The sequence below is a fragment of the Populus alba genome, chromosome 14 (assembly GCF_005239225.2).
Source record: "Populus alba chromosome 14, ASM523922v2, whole genome shotgun sequence".
In the NCBI taxonomy this organism is placed as follows: Eukaryota; Viridiplantae; Streptophyta; class Magnoliopsida; order Malpighiales; family Salicaceae; genus Populus; species Populus alba.
Window position 1 is genome coordinate 22,864,248 of NC_133297.1, and position 15,841 is coordinate 22,880,088.

Sequence of the window (15,841 nt, forward strand, 5' to 3'; positions counted from 1 at the left end):
AGTGTGCTTGCTAGGAATTTTTTCTTTGATAGCATGATATCTCTTTGGAGCCTCTTTATGGACATAGAAATGATACTGGCATAACATTTTGTTGACCATGTAATCACATGAGGCAATCAGAGAACTGATGCCATCCGTTACTGGGTGATGGATAATTATTCTTTTGATCATGTCCTTCATTGGATATATATGTGTGTGTGTGTGTGTGTGTGTGTGTGTGTGTGTGTATCCTCAGGACTTGTATGTAGTTTCTTCAACTTTATAACGCAGCATATCAAATTGAGTTCTGACATTACATGGGCTCTGAACCAAACATTACTGGTTCTTAATTATTTACATAGATGTTTCAGTTGCATTTAATTACCGTAAACTATACCAAGAATGTTGCCATGTGTAGAGACCATCTCCATCCGGGGGTGAATGCTAACCAATTCCGAGATGCTTAACTCAAGCCCTTCCCCGTCCACTGTAGTCAACATTGAGGATTAACAAAAGCCGACAAGAGTGATATTTACAGATCTCCCCTGGAGAACTTCAGCTGCTCAACCCATAGTGGTGTAGCAAAAATCTGCTTCGAGAATGTGATTAATTCATAAACATGGAATGCATGTGGACCCCAAACCAGTAATCATACCCAAAAATAATGCTGAGGGTCTTTCTCACTAGCAGTATTCTGAAATCCTTTTCTGCATCTGGCATGTGTGAATTTTAAGATCTTACTGCTATAAAAACAAGAGACTAATTCTCCCTAATTAAAGTCAATTGACAATAATAAGAATCCGGTTGACATAAGGAGGAGGCTTACTTGTCAGTTCAAAGTGTCCCCTTCCAACTTGTAGCCTTTTCAATCACCAATAATAAATAAAACCCTCTCCTTGAGTTTATTAATAATCTGCATGAAGTGAAACAGGCAAGGCAGTATAAAAATATCAGGCATTGTACACCAAAGCTGAACTATCATAATCAAAGTCTAGATTGTTCACCGAGGTAGAGGTCTTGGCCCAGCTTTGAGTAGAGGCAGCAGCATTTTTAAGGTGCACAAAATTGGAGGAATCAAAACTCAAAGAATAGGTCGAATTTTCTGTTGCTTCAGCTATTGAGAGATGATATGTTTGGTCCTTTGCTCTATTGATGAGATTACACAAACCAATCTGCAGAAGTAATAAATGAGGTTCTCAGTTTCTTTTCTTTTTTTTTTAAAGAAAAAAAGAAGAGGTAAAATGGCTTTCTTTCATAAACTTATCTATCCTTCTAATTTCCACTTGGATGTTGTCTCCATGAATCAGCTCATACTATATTCATAAACTAATGCATTCTGTGGTAGACCCTAGAAGGACTAAATGTACTCACTGTGGATCCAGCAAGATTGTAGTTGATTGGTGTAAATGAATCGTTATCCATGTATGGTGAGCAGAAGCTGACGGCCAGTAAGGACTTTGACGTATCTTCTGAATCAAATCTAGAAATGGAGCTATCAGTCACAAACACCCACTGTTTCTTTTGCTGAGCAGCTGTATAAATATCTCCCACGTGCAACACAAGTGCAGCAATGTCAAATTCACTGCACAATCAAAAAACAATCACTACAAAATTTCTGCGAGGAAGAAATAAAGCAGAGGCAGGACTAGAAAAAAATCAAATTGCGCAATTTACCGACAAAGAGGAACTTCACCCAAATTTGACAATAATACTGGTACTCGAGGGCTGAAAAATGGCCTACAGAGGACAACCTTTTAGTTAGATTCAATTGTTAGGATAACAGACAAAGCAAATAGAGGCTTACTGAAACTGTTGCATTGTCAGGGAAGATAAAGGTTGCCATTTGGTTGTAGATCCTCTTGCTTGCAAGTAAAGTGTATTTGAATCAGAACTCACGGGTAACAGTCCTGCTACAGCATAAGCCTGCCCCTCGACAAGATCACTTTTCTGTTATAATTAGTAAGTTTAATCAATACTTGCAAAGAATCTCAAGAAAACTTTTTGCAATAAATTCAATATTAGGGAGGCATAGAACACAGAACATTGCTGAAACAAAGGATGCAGCATACAAAGGTGGATCCATTCAAATGCAAACAGCACAGTATACAGAGACTAAAGGCATGAGAAATGGAAGCAGAACTGAGCAATTAGATTAACCTGCTTCTCTGTCGGGTTCCAAATTGTTATTAAGCCTTCTTTAGGGGCGCCCTTTTCTTGATAATTTGTTAACCCAACTACCCTGACCCTAATAAATGGGGTCACTTCTCTCTCCCCTAAGCCAGCATCTTGTAAAGCTTTCCCAATTGCTTTCTCCATGTCCAGTTGCCTTGTCGCCTAAAGTCAGACTTCCTGTGATTAATATCTCTTTCTACATATAGACCAATGTTTCAAGTACATCAGCTGAACCTACCTCTAGTTTTGATTGATAAGAGGCAAATGATGCTAGTTGCTGTGGACTCATCTCTGCCATTAGGACTTCTGGTTCAGCTGATGTCTCAAGAATTTTAAATATTTTTGCTCCTTCACTATCAATATCAGTATAAATGTTAGAACTTTTCATCCCTCTTTGAAACTCAGAAACAATACCCTCTATAATAACTGAACGCCTGCAGCATAAAAAAAAAAAAAAACATCAATTATGATATTGTATTTAGCTAGAAATCTAAACAAATTTTGGCCACTTTATTAGATTGGAAAATCCTTACAAATATGAAGTGATCATGCTGATAACAATGTTTTCTCTTTAGGAAAGGGAAAAAAAAACTAAATTAAAATATACTAGGCTGATCTATCAAAAAAACAAAATGGCTATGTCAGTAGAATGGAAGTCACCTCTGGTTATTCAATTGCACCAGTTTAGCCTCCATTCTCTCTGACCTCACAATAGTTCTGCTGCCATTACTTAATCTAGAGTGAGAAATGGAGAAAAATTACCATACTGAAAGAACCAAATGCACTTCAATTAAGCAGCAAAAATGATTAATTCACATTACTTATCCTTGTATAGAACAGGGTAAACCCGTGTGACTCCAACTAACACCCGAGGGACAGGACCGCCATTACTCTTGATGCACCTAAAAGCCAAAGGAGCACCAATTCCCTTACCTATGGAAAAATATTCAAATAGTTATGCATAAGAAGGCAAAGAGAAACATTTACAAATATGCCACATCAATGTAAATCTCAAGCAAAAAACTTTGCATAATCCAAAAGATGCTTACAGAATCCCATTCGATCAGCCCAGTGAGCTCTATAAGTCCCATTTATATGCAATGACAAACTAACAGTCTTCGATGCCTAAAATTTAAACCAAAATGTGAGAAAGTTTGGTATTAAAAGGATGTAAAAGATTAAACAATTCAACTCCATTAAGAAATCTAAAGCCTGCAAGAACCTCGAAGGATGACACAGGACCAGCCCAACCACATAATCCTGCTCCCCATATCTTGACAAGAGGAAAAATAAATAGGAAGTGAGCAAAGCCAATCTAAAAGGGCTCCAATCATAAAAAAGAATGTGAAAAACATGGAAACGAATATCGTACTCGAAGTTTCTGTCCCACAAACAGTTTCCCAGCATCCAGATGCATTGAAAGTGATATATCCAGAAGCGCATCCACTGAATACCTGTGAAACAGAGATACTTTTACACTTCAAAGGACCTCAAATGTTGAGTGCATGATAATAAATTTGGCAGTTCCCTACCACCCATCGGTCAGTTCCAGTTTTGCAGCATTACTATGTTCAGCCCCGTTTAATGCCACTGAAGGAACCTCTACCTTTGGTTCACAACCGAAGTAGATGGAAGAGATACATAGAACCATCATTGAAGAAGGTGGTGCGTCCCCTTCCAGAATTCTCTTAATTGCAGATCGATGGCCATGATTTACTTCTCTCTCGTATCTATGGAAATGAATAATATGTGGTTGTCACGAATCTCTTCTAAATTCAAGAGAAATGTATAGCTTGAAAGAATTAAAATACCTGTACTTCAATTCCTCAAGCACATTGGAGACTGACAAAAATTTTGCAGAAGATTTTTCTGGGCAGCATCTCTCATAACATGCAAGTTTCCAAACTATCCACTTGTAATGATTTATAACCCACCTTGATGGATAAATACGAAGCTGAATCAGTTAATAAAATGCAAAGCGACAGGTCGAAAAAAAATATTTTTTGTACATAAGAGCACTGATTAAAAAGTTCATGGAATGACCATAAACTGTAAATAGAATTGAAGTTGACAGCAACAAGAAATCAATCTTAACAAAACTTGACAACCTTCTGAAAATTCACATCATTATGTCAATTACAATGGCAACTGGTGCTACTAACTTTTTATATTTTTACTCTTGCAACATCCATGTCCAAAGTTTGAAAAAACAAAATCTTTTACAAACTTCAAATGGATTATCAAACTGACTATTGTAACTCTGGGAAAAAAAAACTCTCCCAATGAAATATGAAAAGAGACAGTGGAAAGTTACTCTTTAGAAGCATATTGTGACAAAGCTCCAGACTGAAGCAACATGTCATAGAATGCTTCAGCTCCAATGCTATCTCGGCCAGATTCATCGCAAAACATGTACTTATCTGCATTATTTGACTTGATCTGTCTTACTTGATTTGTAAAGTACTCCGACTACAAAGAACAATCTTCAGTGATAATAACCAACACGACCTTGACAAAACATAAATAACTATGTTGAAAATGTATATACCAGGCGCTTATCTGATAAATGCCCTCCAAAGTATTCCTTGATATACATTCTAGGAACCTGGAAAGGATATCTAGTGGAAACTTTTCTTCTACAGCTGGAACTTTCATATGATACAGTAGATAAACCTGTTTGAACATATACCTTGAATGGGAAACATAAATTTTGATAGCAGATGCAAAAAGAAGTTAATTAAAAGCCTCGTGAATTACCACTGGGAACAGATGAGACATTCCTGTTCAAAGGGGTGGTGAATTTGGAACTGCGGGGCTTTTTAAATGGAGAAATAGAAATTCCCCTTCCAAGTTTCCTCTTCTCTCCATTAGCTTGTCCGTTATTTGAGTAAGCTGTGCCAATTGTATTTGAAATATCAAGCAATGGCGCACACAATGACTTTTGAAGTGGATTCATCCTGGAGCTAGTCCTTTGAAGTGAATTCATCCTTGAGCCAGTAACATTATCCAGAGAATTAGCAACCATTGTAGCAGATGTACAGAGCCCATTCCTTACAGGCTTCTGTACATAAGTCGCGTTGTTATTAACTTTGCAGATGCTGTCATTGTGAACAGCATCAAATTTCTTTATCAAGTTACTCCCCGAAATAACATTTTTTGGATTAATAGATGACTGGACATGGTTTGCAGATGATTTAAGAGGTGAAATGAAAGTTTTTGAGATATGTTTACTTGAGGCTCTAGGATGGGTAAAAGCAGAGTAAAAACCATTTTCCTTGGTTGATGAAGCATCACCAAATCCACTATCTTCAAAAACCGAGAGGCCCTGATCAACTGCATCTCCCTCATTTAAGAAAAAACCTAGGTCTGGGTCACCAAGAAGACTCCTTGCACGTTTCAATGCCTCACTGGAAACAGATAGGGATCTTCCACCGGCAGTATGGAATTTAATTGGAGGTGGTTTTTGTATTTCAGGTGTCAACAAGTTTGTATTGACCTCCTTCGTCAATTCACTTTCTAAAATAACAGTCTTAGAAACTAAAGAAGACCTAGGAGCTGGCAAATCATCACCAATAACCCCATTATTTTTCATACTGACTTTCGTCCCTGAATGCATTACATCCCGCCACCCAAATTGCTCATTGACAGTGGAAGATTTCCTTGGACATTTAAATCCTTGAAAATTAGAACTATAATTTTCTTCCTCCACTCCCAACAACCTCTTCGCTCTAACCAAACCAGCAGAAGATATATCAACTGATTTCCCAGATCCAGTATGGAAAAGAGAATTAGAGAAACAACGTTCATTATTTCTACCATGCACTTCACCTGCCAAAATAAAACAAAGATAAAACAAAAGGCCTTCCATAAGAGTAACATTTACAAGTCCATACAACAACATGGATAACCCGAGACCAAAAATCGTCAAATTTTAGGTCTACAGTGAGATATTTAGGGCTCACAATTGCATATTTAATAATTAAAAAAAAAAACACCTCAAAGGAAAATATCAGAGGGAAAAACAGTTACTTGGATTGCCAGAATATCCATCATCATCACCAAGAACAGACAACGCTTTTGCAATCGAAGATTGTTTCAGTACAACCGATTTCCCTGATCCTGTATGGAAAATTGGTGCATTTCCATTATCTTCATTCCCTTTCTTGCGAAGCTTCGAAAAACTAAATTCATTCTCTCCCACACAAGCTTCACCTGCCAAACAAACAGAACTAAAGAAATCTATTTCCCCAACAGCACAATATACAACCAACTTAACATCAATAAATTTTGAAATTAAAGACATCCTGCCAGAAATCTGAAATAACAATTACCAATCAAGCAACATAATTAACACGAAACTAAAAAATTCCCAATATTTTAGGTACTTAACATGAGTCTTGAGGTTTATAACGAAATTTAAAAGGCTAAAAATTAATCAAGCGCTGACATATTTAATAAACTAAAAGAATACGTAAATGGAAAAAAATCATTGAGAAATTTAAATTCCCAAATTTTAGATATGCAACATAGTTGTTGGGATTTATAAATAATTATGGAGAAAGAGGCACCTGCATCATCATCGTCTCTGAGGACAGATAACGCTTTCGCAATCGAAGACTGTTTTAACGCAACCGATTTCCCTGATCCTGTGCGGAAAATCGGTGCATTTCCGTTCTCTAGAAGTTTCGGACATCCTTCACACACACAGAAACACGGTCCACACATAAATACATGTAATATAACTGATACAGCTATATATATAACCATATCGAAATACCTTGGAGTAAGAGATCGGCCATGGAAGGGAGGTGAGTTTTGGAGCTGGAAGGGGGGATTAGGGCTCCGCTTTGTTTAGGTTCGGGTTTCGTGTGGATGATTTGGCCGGTGACTTCCCATCGGAAATTTTTTCCGGAGTCGGAGAATATTTTCCACGACGACATTTTCAGTGTGAGATTAGGGATTTTGTTTTTCTGTTGAGAGAGCTGATGGTGAGATTTTAGTGCGCGCGGGGGTGTGTTGTGATTTAAGAAGGCGGGAAAAAATGAAAGGGAATTTGGATTTGATGACACACTTGGGCTAGGGTCTTTTAGATTGAGGAGTACTTGGGCTTAGCTTATTGACCTGGATTGAAATTTAAAAAAATTCTATAATATTTAAATTATTTATGCTTATAGCGTAGAAAAGGTATAGATTTTCAAAAAAAAAAATGATGAGAGGAAATTAAAAAATAATAATTTTTAATAAGATTAAAGATAATAGAACAGTTTTTTTTTTCTATCACCCATCTATGCTATAAATATTAATAGTTACAACTTAAACATCAGAACTATTTTTTTTTTAGTTTGGAAATGTTTTCAAAAAGCATATAATATCATATTGTTTTAATATTCACCACATTAGCTACATATTCAAATTTATTTTTCTAAATTTTCTCCACTAAGAATGTTGAGTTTGTTTTAAAAATGGTAGAATAAGTTTTAAACTTTTAGAGATATAAAAATAAATAGAAGGTAAAAACAAAAAAAAATGGTGATAGTGTTTCAAAATCCAAGATACTTAGAAAGGTGGTAGCTTGATGTAGGAAGCCTAATACCTACAAAACAATATTATAGAGAGTGTGTAATAAATATGTAAAAGAACATAAAATCCCAATAACAAGATTGTTTATTCCTTTTTAGTATATAATAAATGTTATGTAAGAGAAAATAGTGTTATATGTATATGTTAAGAATAAAAAAATTGTGAACCTTTTACCAGGTAGTTCAAGGGGTATTTATACCATCTAAATCTTGTCATTTTGCTTGAATGAGGAGGGTGGAAAGTCATTCCACCCTTGTAACATTACAAAAGATAAATATCATTTACACATGCATTATGAGGGATAAATATCTCTTACATAAATATTAACAAAGGACAAGTATCCTTACACGGACATTAATGAGGAACAAATATCATTTACACATATATTAGTAAGATGAAAATGTGGTAGGCTATGAGAGACCTTTATGCATATAGGGGTATAGGTGGAGTACAAACTTGCTTAGTACATCCCTGACATTGTATACATTAAGTTAAAGAATACATGTGGATATAAAAATCCAAAAACCCACAATCAAATCAGTCATTCCTTAGAAAGTTGAACTCAAGCTTATGATTGAGCTTGACACAACGATAATATGTACAGAAACACCAAAGCTATAGAAATTGAACCCCCACCCATCGTTTATAAAAAAAAACATGAACAATAAGTATAGAAGATACCATGAAACTTGGTTAATTATTTGATAAATCTGAGTAGTTCCATGGTGAACCAATAATAAGAGCAAACTCTATCACACACAAGTTTTATTTTTGAATAATTAATCCATCTCTTATTAAAATTTTTTAACCTAAAACAAGTTAAATAACCATATTTATGCTAGGTAAAATGTCCTAAATAAAGCTGAAAAAACCTAGTTAAAAATCTCCTTTGGTTAACAGGATATTAAAATCCGATCAGAGTTAGATAAATTAAATTAAAAGAGTTGTTTTGAAATCCTTGGAAAATCTTAAATAAGGCAACAAAAAAATTATTTGGGAAGAGATTGAGAAATACAAAATAAAAGTAATCAATTTTAATATCGAGGTAACATCAGAAGTCAAGAATTTTACCTGAAAATTAAGAGACATGAGTTAACAAAGGGTAAAATGGTAATAGAACAAAAAAAAATCCTCTTTTCATTCTCCTTATAAGTTGTTAGTTCAGTAGAGAGGAAGAGAAGAAACATTTCTTCTTTTTTTTTTTCAATTTTACACTAAACAGTTAGAGAAAAACCAAGATTAAGGGTTTATTTGAGAAGGGGAGAGTGTTTAATTGTTCAAACACAAGAATTAAAGAAGAACAAGTGAAGGAACTTGGGACACTAGAGAGAGAAACTCACAACAAGGAGGGGAAAAAAGGAAGTGTGGAAATGTTTTGATTGATTGTGATTCAAAGTTCATTTTTTTACAAGGTAAGGAGTTTTAAGCAAGATTATAAATAAAATTTATGCTTAATTTTATAAATTAATGTTAGGGTTTTAGGAGTCAATTTGGAGAAAATGTGAATTGCTTTGAAATTGAGTTGTGTGGACTATGATAGGGTGTGATGGAGGTGAAATAATGAGAAAAAAAGAATGAAAAGGGAACTACGTCTTCGCTTGGAATCAATTTCGGCCACACTAAGGAAAAAGAGGGAGTAGTAATTTGTTTAACTACTTTGTGTTACGTTGAATGAGAAATGAATGAATGAAGTGTCTTTAATAAAAAAAAAATATTGAAGAAAAAATCATGTTACCCTAAGAGAGAGCTTTGACCAACTAGCATTATGTATGAATAAAATTGTTTGTTTGGATTGCTATGAAATTTGTGTTTAAACATGTTATGTTAGGAATAAATAATTGGTCATTAGATTAAATTCACGCAGAAATTAAAGAAGATATTATAACCTTGCTTAAGGTTAGGTTGATAAAAAAGCTGAGAAATAGAAAGATGGATCTTGTCGACTTGATTATCAATATATTAAGATTAAATAGACTAAATGGATGATGCCATAAAAGTTAGAAGTAAATTTTGGAATGTAAACACAAAAAAAAAAAAGAGAAGTAAATCCGAAATGACTCCATCATCGCTGCCGATTCAGAAATTGGTAGCGACACAGTTCTTGGCTACTGATTTCTGAATTGACAGCGACATAATTTTGGGCTACCGATTTCTAAATTGGCAACAATACAATTTTTTCTATTGATTTTGAATCGGCAGCGACATAGTTTTTGGCTGCCAATTTCTGAATCGACAACAGCATAGTTGGCTTTTGATTTTGGAATCGGCAATGACATAGTTTTTATTGTCGATTTTTGAATTGGTAGCAACAATGTAAAACCTAACATAAATTAGAGTTAGCCCGACCTATCCTAGGAGAGAATGGGAATAGAAACAAGCCCAAGATAACCCAAATGGGGGATAAGGACAGCCTTGGTCCAGCACCCAAACACCCTAGCACACTTTGGGGGTTATAAATACAGTTGTATGCTCTTGCCCCCCTTCCCTCTTCCCAAAATAATTCGTATGCTCTTGTTCTTTCCTCCTTCCCAAAGAGAACTCAACAACTCTACTGTATGTGCCTCAGGCGTGAGAGAGAGAAGGGAGAGCTTGAGATAAGGCTGGATAGCTACAAACATGAAGGGAGTAGAGGCCTAAAATCGGTTGGAAACTGACAGGAGGAGGAGAAAGTGAAAGAGAGGAAGAGGAAGAAGAAATCGGGAGCATAAGGGGAAAGGTACTGTCAAACCTATCCCAAAAATACTAAATCCGTAAGGTATGAACCATGTCCTTGTCCACCTGTTCTAAAGGCCTTAAAACCGAAAAGAGGAAGAAAACTATGGATACATGGCCTAGGAATTTTACTCCAACTATTGAGGAAAGAGATAAGCTAAAAGGAGGGACAAAAATGGGGCTGAATGAGGGACTTAATTCCATAATATTTAACAAAACATATATTGCAAATCTGAACACACAAACTTGGAAAGTTGGCTGGCCTTGGTAAGGGCTGGACAAAATATGTATTAAAGGAATAAAATGCATAGATGACAACCTTATTAGAGATGTTAGATCATATGAAACATAAACAAAAACAGAATTATAGTTGTGTTAATGGTATGATTTCAGCTTGTTTGGTTGATGTAGTTACATAAAAATATGTTGAAATGATGTAAGTGCAAGCTTGCGTTGTTAATAAATCTTGAAGAAACATGTCGCAGTTGAAACAAGAATTACATTCATGTAATGCTTTGGTTTTGTTGATATGATGAATGGACATTTGTGGTTGTGAATCAAGGGAATAAATATGTATTTGTAAATTGTAATTGTGAGGTGCTTATGAAAACAAATGTGGTGGAATTACATAAACATAGGTCAAATGAATGAAGGCATGATTGGGGCAAATTGTGGTGATTATACTTGCAGAAATGAAATAGATTGAGCATATGTGTAGAACTGTATTGATATTAAGCCTTAAGAACATGTCAAAGATAAAAAGGAATTTGTCCCATGATAATCCATTGATTTTGTTATGTGATGAATGAATTTGTATGACTTGAGCTAGTAGTTAGAAGAACCTAAATCAAATGTGCAAGTTGAGATTTGATGGTGCACTATTCATGCTTTTCTGATAGGAATTGGGGTATGATTGTTGTTAGTATATGTCCAAATTTTAGCTAGGAAGTGTTACAAAGGAGGAAAACATAGCATAAGCTTTACGCTTGACTAAAGGGAAGAAGTGAAATCAATAACAATTTTGTCGCCTCTACCCATTTGTGAATCGACAACGACATGGGTTGTGTTGATGATTTCTGAGTCCGCAGTAACTTAGTTTTCATCAATAATTTCTGTGTCAACAAGAAGTCAGTCTCGCTGCTAAATTGTGTTGCCTGTAGCAAGACTGTTGCCTGTATCAAGTCATTTATCATTGTCGAATTGTGTTGTCCGTAATGACTCAGTTTTCGCTGCCAAATTGTGTTGCCCTCAACAAGTTAGTTTTTTTTGCCGAATTGTGTTGTCCGTAGTGAATCAATTCTCTCCGCCAAACTGTAGCGAGCCAATTCTCATTTCCGAATCGTGTTGCTTGTAGCGAGTCAGTTTTTGCTGTCGAATTATGGTGTAGCAGCGAATTAGTTTTTGCTGCCGAATTCTGGCGTATGCGGCGAATCAATGTTCCATGCTGAATTGCATTGTCCGCAGCGAATCTGGTTTCACTGCCGAATTATGTGACCTGTAGCAAACCAGTTTTCACTTTCGAATTGTGTTGGTGGCGGTGAATCAATTTTTGTTGCTGAATTGTGGGCTTTGCAGCAAATTAGTTTTCGTCACCGAATTGTGTGGCCTACAACAAATCAATTTTGCTGCCAAATTCTATGGTGCTTGTAGCCAATTAGTTTTTGCAGTTGAATTATATGTCACCAATGATTCAGTTTTCGCTGCCAAAATTTGAGTCACCAACAAATTAGTTTTTGCAGCTAATTTCTTTAATAGACTCCCATGTCAAAAATGACTTAAATGCTTGTAACGATTTTATTGTATAATTGTGTAAAATGTGGAACATTTGAATGTGAACATATGGATTCTTGAAATAAGTATGGTGATGAATGTGATTTCAGAATGCAAATCTGCTGATTTGTAACCATTGATGTGTTAGGTGGAGCAACAGTGATCGAACCTTTGACTGGGTAAGGACACCCCATAGGAGGAATGGGTAGGTGTTTCCCATCTTTTTCTCGTATGATGTTTATGTTTTGAAATGATTTACTTATGATGATATATTATTAAATCCTTATTGAATGATGAAACGACAATGAAGTGTTTGATTAAATTCTGGATGATTGTCGAAATGAATATGAAATGTTGATTGAGTTCTTGATGAATGTTGAAATAATGATGAAAATGTTAATGTTTTGAAATGACTTGTTTGAGGTGGATGTATTATCGTGTTGCAATGAATATTAAACCGACTATAAGATGTTGATTGGGCTATTATGAATTTGGGTTGCTAACAAATGGTTGTTTGAGTATTTTGAAGGATCTACTATTGTATTTTATTAAAAGTAATTGTGAAGAATGGTTGTATAAGTATTACAAAGAATCTACTGTTGTATTTTATTGAATATAATTGTGATGAACGGTCGTATGAGTATTACGAGGGCTTTACTGCTGTATTTTATTGAATGTAATTGTGATGAATTTTTGTATGAGTATTACAAAGAATCTATTATTGTATTTTATTGAATTTAATTGTGATGAATGGTCATATGAGTATTACGAGGACTCTATTGTTGTATTTTATTGAATGTAATTGTGATGAATTTTTGTATGAGTATTACGAGGGATTTATTGTTGTATTGTATTGAACATTAACCGTCATGAATGGTTGGATGAAAAATATGAAGGGTCTATGGTTGTGTTATACTAAATAATAAACTGTTATGAAATGTTTGTTGGTGTATTACAAAGGATATAATATTATGTTATAGTGATTACATATACTGCCTCTGGAATGTTTGATGGGTTAATGATCAGCTTCGGCTAATGACATCCTAAGTGGATGACTAGGACTGATAAATGATTAGCTTAGGTTAATGGCATCCAAGGTGGATGATCGTGACTGGCAAATGATTGGTTTCGGCTAATGACATCCTAAGTGGATGAACGAGACTGACAAATGAATGACCGGGATGTATAAATGATTAACTTCGGCTAATGGCATCATAAGTGGATGACTAAGACTGACAAATGAATGACCAGGATGGATAAATGATTAGTTTCGGCTAATGACATCCTAAGTGGATGAATGAACAAATGATTAGCTTCAGCTAATAGCATCTTAAGTGGATGACCCGAATTAATAAATAATTAACTTCAGCTAGTGACATCTTAAGTGGATGACCGGGATGAACAAATGATTATTCACCCAATTGACGTTCAAACTTCTAATTTATTCAATTTCTCCTCTATTTTCAATTGAATTAAGTCCACGAATTCGAACGCCTTTGGAAAAAAGGTCTTTGGTTCCAAATTTCTTCAATTTGGCCTTTAAATGATCCCCAAACTTCAATTTCTTACAATTTCGACCCTGATTTCACCCAATTAAGTTTGGAAAAATTTAACCTGGTCCTATAAAATTTTAATTTTCTCAATTAAGCCCAAATTAGGCTTTCAAACTTAATTTTTTCACCAATTAAGTCCTTAAAAAAATTAATTTGACCCATTAAAAGTTTCTTGAACTTAATAAATTCTTTTAATTTGGCCTAAATTAATTCTTAAGTTCAATTAAATCTTTAATTAGATCCATGATTAAATCAAATTAGCCGATTAAAAGTCTAATGATTTAGTCTTATTTTTAATGCAAATCCATCCAATAATTTTTCAATTTGACCTTATATTTGCATTGTCTTTCAAACTTGGGTATAATTGGGTTCATGATTTTTGTCAAAAATCTCAGTTTCGTTCCTCCATACATTTGGAAGCCCTCTCAGTCTACTTTTGCCAAGTTGTTAGTTTTTTTTTTTAATTTTAAAAGAAAAGGATAATTTTAGGGGAAACCAAAAAATTGTATGACAGTTGCTCCCTCTTTTCAATGCTTATGACAGAAAGTCTTGTAAGGGACTTTAGATAGTAAGCTTATAAAAAAGAAAAGATGAGAGATTATGCATTTACCAAATCAAGAAATGGTCAATCCTTCCAAAAGCATTAGAAGTGAGGGCTTGAAAGTGCACTCAGAAACAAAATAGATAGGGCTAGAAAGTACATTATTTGGTATGTGAGAGCTAGAAAGCCTACTCAAAAGAAAAATAGAAAGGGTTAGAAAACGCATTATCTGGTATGCGAGGGCTAGAAAGCACACTATAAGAAAAGAGATAGGGCTAGCATAATATCTAATGAGTGAAGGCTAGAAAGTGCACTAAAAAGAAAATATGTATGATTAGAAAGCTTACTATCTAGTATATAAGGGCTAAAAAGCGCACTCGTGAGAAAATAGATAGGGCTTGAAAGCATATTATTCTAGTATGTGAGGGCTAGAAAGCGCACTCAAATCAAAATAGATAGGGCTAAAAAGCGCACTCAAATCAAAATAGATAGAGCTAAAAAGCACACACTATCTGGTATGCGAGGGCTAGAAAATGTACTTGAGAGAAAATAAATAGGGCTAGAAAATGCACTATTTGGTATATAAGGGCTAGAAAGCACACTCAGAAAAAAATAAATAGGGCTAGAAAGTGCATTATCTAGTAGGTGAGGGCTAGAAAGCACAATAAAAAAGTGTCAAAGATCCAGTCTTTGAAAACTTTGCATTTGTAAATAGCAGGAGACTTGCCGGACTCAGCATCTTACTGGAAAAGTTCAAGTCCATCAAGGATTGTTTCCTTGGACTCACTGAAAAGGTCAATATACAGTGTGTTGTGATTAATATACTTGTATTCTTACTTGAGAAATATAAGTCCCTTTTCTTTATGGACTTCTTTTTTTCAAAGCTTCTATCCTCGTAACAAGCTTCCATGGCTTTTCTCTTTTGCTTATTCAAGCCATAACTTGTGATCATGACCTTAGGGAAGGGATGCTCATTTGATGTTCTCAGATTATATCAACATATCCCACTGTTTGAAAATTTATATCTTAAAGATTGTCAGCTTTACTTCTTATTCTCTATTTTCCTAGAAGAGGAATCATGAAGCCAACTTTATTGCGTTTCTTGAGTTACCCCCAGGTTGATCATGCCCCTAAGTATTTTATTCTATTTTGTTTACTTGGATTTTCAAAGGGATGATGTTGTGTGAAATAGTGTTTGTTTTTTTACAAGAAGTTGCTTTCACAGGAAATCTTTGGAATTTCAAAGCCATTTCCAAACATGAAAACCATTTTAATGTTAATTTAAAACAAAATTGTTTCAAAAAGAACTCAAGCAATTCCTATTGACGAGGTTTCATTAAAGTTGAATTTCTCTATGTGTTTTTCTACTAGTGAGAATGTGAAGTGACTTTCTGTTTTCCATGTTGTTCGTCATTGATAGATGATCTCACTTTGCTAACTACCATTTGGCCTTGCATTCCCATGCTTTCAAGTACCTCGAATAATCCATTGCTTCTCCATACTAAGTAATTAGGGTTGACTTGGGATTTCCCTT

The 15,841-nt window shown here is 34.9% G+C and overlaps 1 protein-coding gene across 2 annotated transcripts; it reads right to left on the minus strand.

Moving 5' to 3' along the window:
• Positions 1-212: 212 nt before the first annotated feature.
• On the minus strand, positions 213-7,189 carry LOC118039420 (protein BREAST CANCER SUSCEPTIBILITY 2 homolog B). Of its 2 annotated transcripts, none has more exons than XM_073404322.1 (21): positions 6,929-7,189; positions 6,720-6,845; positions 6,181-6,363; positions 4,909-5,979; positions 4,700-4,824; positions 4,466-4,620; positions 3,963-4,085; positions 3,684-3,881; positions 3,524-3,605; positions 3,374-3,424; positions 3,201-3,276; positions 2,973-3,084; positions 2,812-2,886; positions 2,390-2,585; positions 2,137-2,313; positions 1,784-1,926; positions 1,654-1,716; positions 1,351-1,561; positions 984-1,151; positions 806-892; positions 213-568 (listed from the first exon to the last, which is right to left on the minus strand). In XM_073404322.1, exons 1-20 carry the CDS (start codon positions 7,089-7,091, stop codon positions 845-847), a joined length of 3,546 nt encoding a protein of 1,181 aa, XP_073260423.1. In that variant the 5' UTR covers positions 7,092-7,189; the 3' UTR covers positions 213-568; positions 806-844. The 2 variants fall into 2 exon arrangements, with proteins under 2 accessions (XP_073260423.1, XP_034902001.1); XM_035046110.2 differs by having other exon boundaries at positions 213-692.
• Positions 7,190-15,841: the final 8,652 nt, after the last annotated feature.